The 2,602-nt window shown below is 26.7% G+C and overlaps 1 protein-coding gene across 1 annotated transcript in view; it reads right to left on the bottom strand.

Moving 5' to 3' along the window:
* The window catches only part of LOC106475586 (membrane metallo-endopeptidase-like 1), a gene marked incomplete at its 5' end in the record, with an annotated part of 24,137 nt that overhangs the window by 5,420 nt on the left and 16,115 nt on the right, over nt 1–2,602 (bottom strand). The window contains one exon of the mRNA XM_013936264.2: nt 2,158–2,288. Within this exon, the coding sequence (XP_013791718.1) occupies nt 2,158–2,288 (131 nt within the window). The remainder of the gene's footprint in view (nt 1–2,157; nt 2,289–2,602) is intronic.

Raw genomic sequence — 2,602 nt, 5'->3', positions numbered from 1 at the left:
TATAAATATTAACAAATATATTTCACACAAAAAATGACTAATGATAAAAATTATATGAATATTAACAAATATATTTCACACAAAAAAATGGCTAATGATAAAAAATTATATAAATATTAACAAATATATTTCACACAAAAAATGACTAATGATAAAAATTATATGAATATTAACAAATATATTTCACACAAAAAAATGGCTAATGATAAAAAATTATATAAATATTAACAAATATATTTCACACAAAAAATGGCTAATGATAAAAAATATATAAATATTAACAAATATATTTCACACAAAAAAATGGCTAATGATAAAAAATTATATAAATATTAACATATATTTCACACAAAAAAATGGCTAATGATAAAAAATTATATAAATATTAACAAATATATTTCACACACAAAAAATGACTAATGATAAAAATTATATAAATATTAACAAATATATTTCACACACAAAAATGGCTAATGATAAAAAAATTACATAAATATTAACAAATATATTTCACACACAAAAAAATGGCTAATGATAAAAATTATATAAATATTAACAAATATATTTCACACAAAAAATGGCTAATGATAAAAAATTATTTAAATAGATCATGAAATGATTTTTGTGTGGTTAACTGAGCTAGGACTAGGATGGTAAAATCGATATGTTTTATAACAAGCTTATTTTTATTCTTACTGATCAAAAAACTGTGTCCATAGAAAATAAATTCAAATAAAAAACGAGCTTCAACTAATTTTAAGAAACTATATTTCAAAGAAGTATTTCTAACAAAAAAACAACATTTTACTCAGTTACTTTTATATATATGTTTACCACTGATAGTGATACAGAAGTTCCGTATGGGACAAGGACTGACATTTTAATTTTTTTTTAGTGCGGGCAAAATATTTAAAGCCCAAACTTCCTTTCTTTTAGACGCTTTTTTGAAATAAAAACTTGTGAGTTATTTTAAAAACAGGTAGAATGTAGTCTAACGTAAGAATTAAATTAACGTTAATTATAGCTTAGGTTAGACTAATGATAGAGAAGATAACAATATAACAAAAACAGCTTGGGTAATGAGCAGGTTTAAGTTATATTATCGAGAAGAGAAGACAGTTAGATTAATGATGGAGAAGACAATAACCCAGTAAACAGTTTAATTACACTTAGATAAATGATGGAGAAGACAATAACCCAGTAAACAGTTTGAGTAGAGTTAGATAAGTGATGGAGAAGACAATAACATAGTAAACAGTTTGAGTAGAGTTAGATTAGTGATGGAGAAGATAACAATATAACAAAAACAGCTTGGGTAATGAGCAGGTTTAAGTTATATTATCGAGAAGAGAGGATAGTTAGATTAATGATGAGAAGACAATAACCCAGTAAACAGTTTAATTACACTTAGATAAATGATGGAGAAGACAATAACCCAGTAAACAGTTTGAGTAGAGTTAGATAAGTGATAGAGAAGACAATAACCCAGTAGACAGTTTAAGTAGAGTTATATAAGTGATGGAGAAGACAATAACATAGTAAACAGTTTGAGTAGACTTAGATAAATGATGGACAAGACAATAACCCATTAACAGTTTAAGTAGAGTTATATAAGTGATGGAGAAGACAATAGCCCAGTAAACAGTTTAAGTAGAGTTATATAAGTGATGGAGAAGACAATAACCCAGTAAACAGTTTAATATTATGTCCACCGACCTTGCAAAGTTGGTTTTCAGTTTGTTTTACAATGTTTGTGTCATATAGAGTTATTGTTGAGTTTTAATGTTGATCTAATTAGTTAAGGTTCAATGACGTAACTAATTAATATATATATATATAAATACACAGATACACATAACCAAATATATATATATATATATATATATATATATATAAGAAATAGCTTCAAAACTATTATCATATTAATTACATTAGTTGTTTATAAACCAGCACTGTAAAACAATAATGAACTTAATATAAGTTAAGCCTTAAAATTGTCCATTGTAACCTTAACGGATATTACAATTATAATTCGAGAATGTATGAACACAAAGATGGCGATTCCACAAGAAGAATAAAAAGCCTAAAAACTACTGGCTGTGTAGATCACAGATTAATTCACCGTTAGTTCATGACTTTAAATACAACAGAACTTGCCGGAATACTTAGGTCCGGAACGACGTAGTTACTGTATTGTTGTACCACACACTCGGCTCTAGCTTGGAAACGATTAAGACTGTCGTTATGCCACCAGGATTGTAGATTTCCATTAGGATCGAACTGTCTACCTAAAAAGTTATCAACACTTTGTTTGTACGATAATCTAAGGTTCTACGTTTTGAAATAAAATAAAAGATTTAAGTAATGTAACTTGTAACAGTTTATTCAAGTTTTTTTGTCCACATATTCAAGAATCGATATTATTTTATTTTCATAACTTAAAAAATGTGGTACGATCATCTTCTGGTTGTCTTAGCTTAATGGCAAGAGATTCCAGCCTTCTTCCCAGAAACTGGAGTTAGGCACATCATCGCATTTGTTTATACAATAATATTAATAATACTATTGATGTTGTAGGTTTTAGTGTCACAGTTCGATGACG

This window comes from Limulus polyphemus, unplaced genomic scaffold (genome assembly GCF_000517525.1).
Source record: "Limulus polyphemus unplaced genomic scaffold, Limulus_polyphemus-2.1.2 Scaffold8840, whole genome shotgun sequence".
NCBI classification, from domain to species: domain Eukaryota; kingdom Metazoa; phylum Arthropoda; class Merostomata; order Xiphosura; family Limulidae; genus Limulus; species Limulus polyphemus.
Note: the sequence above shows the minus strand (reverse complement) of the source record. Positions and strands in the feature narration are given on the sequence as shown.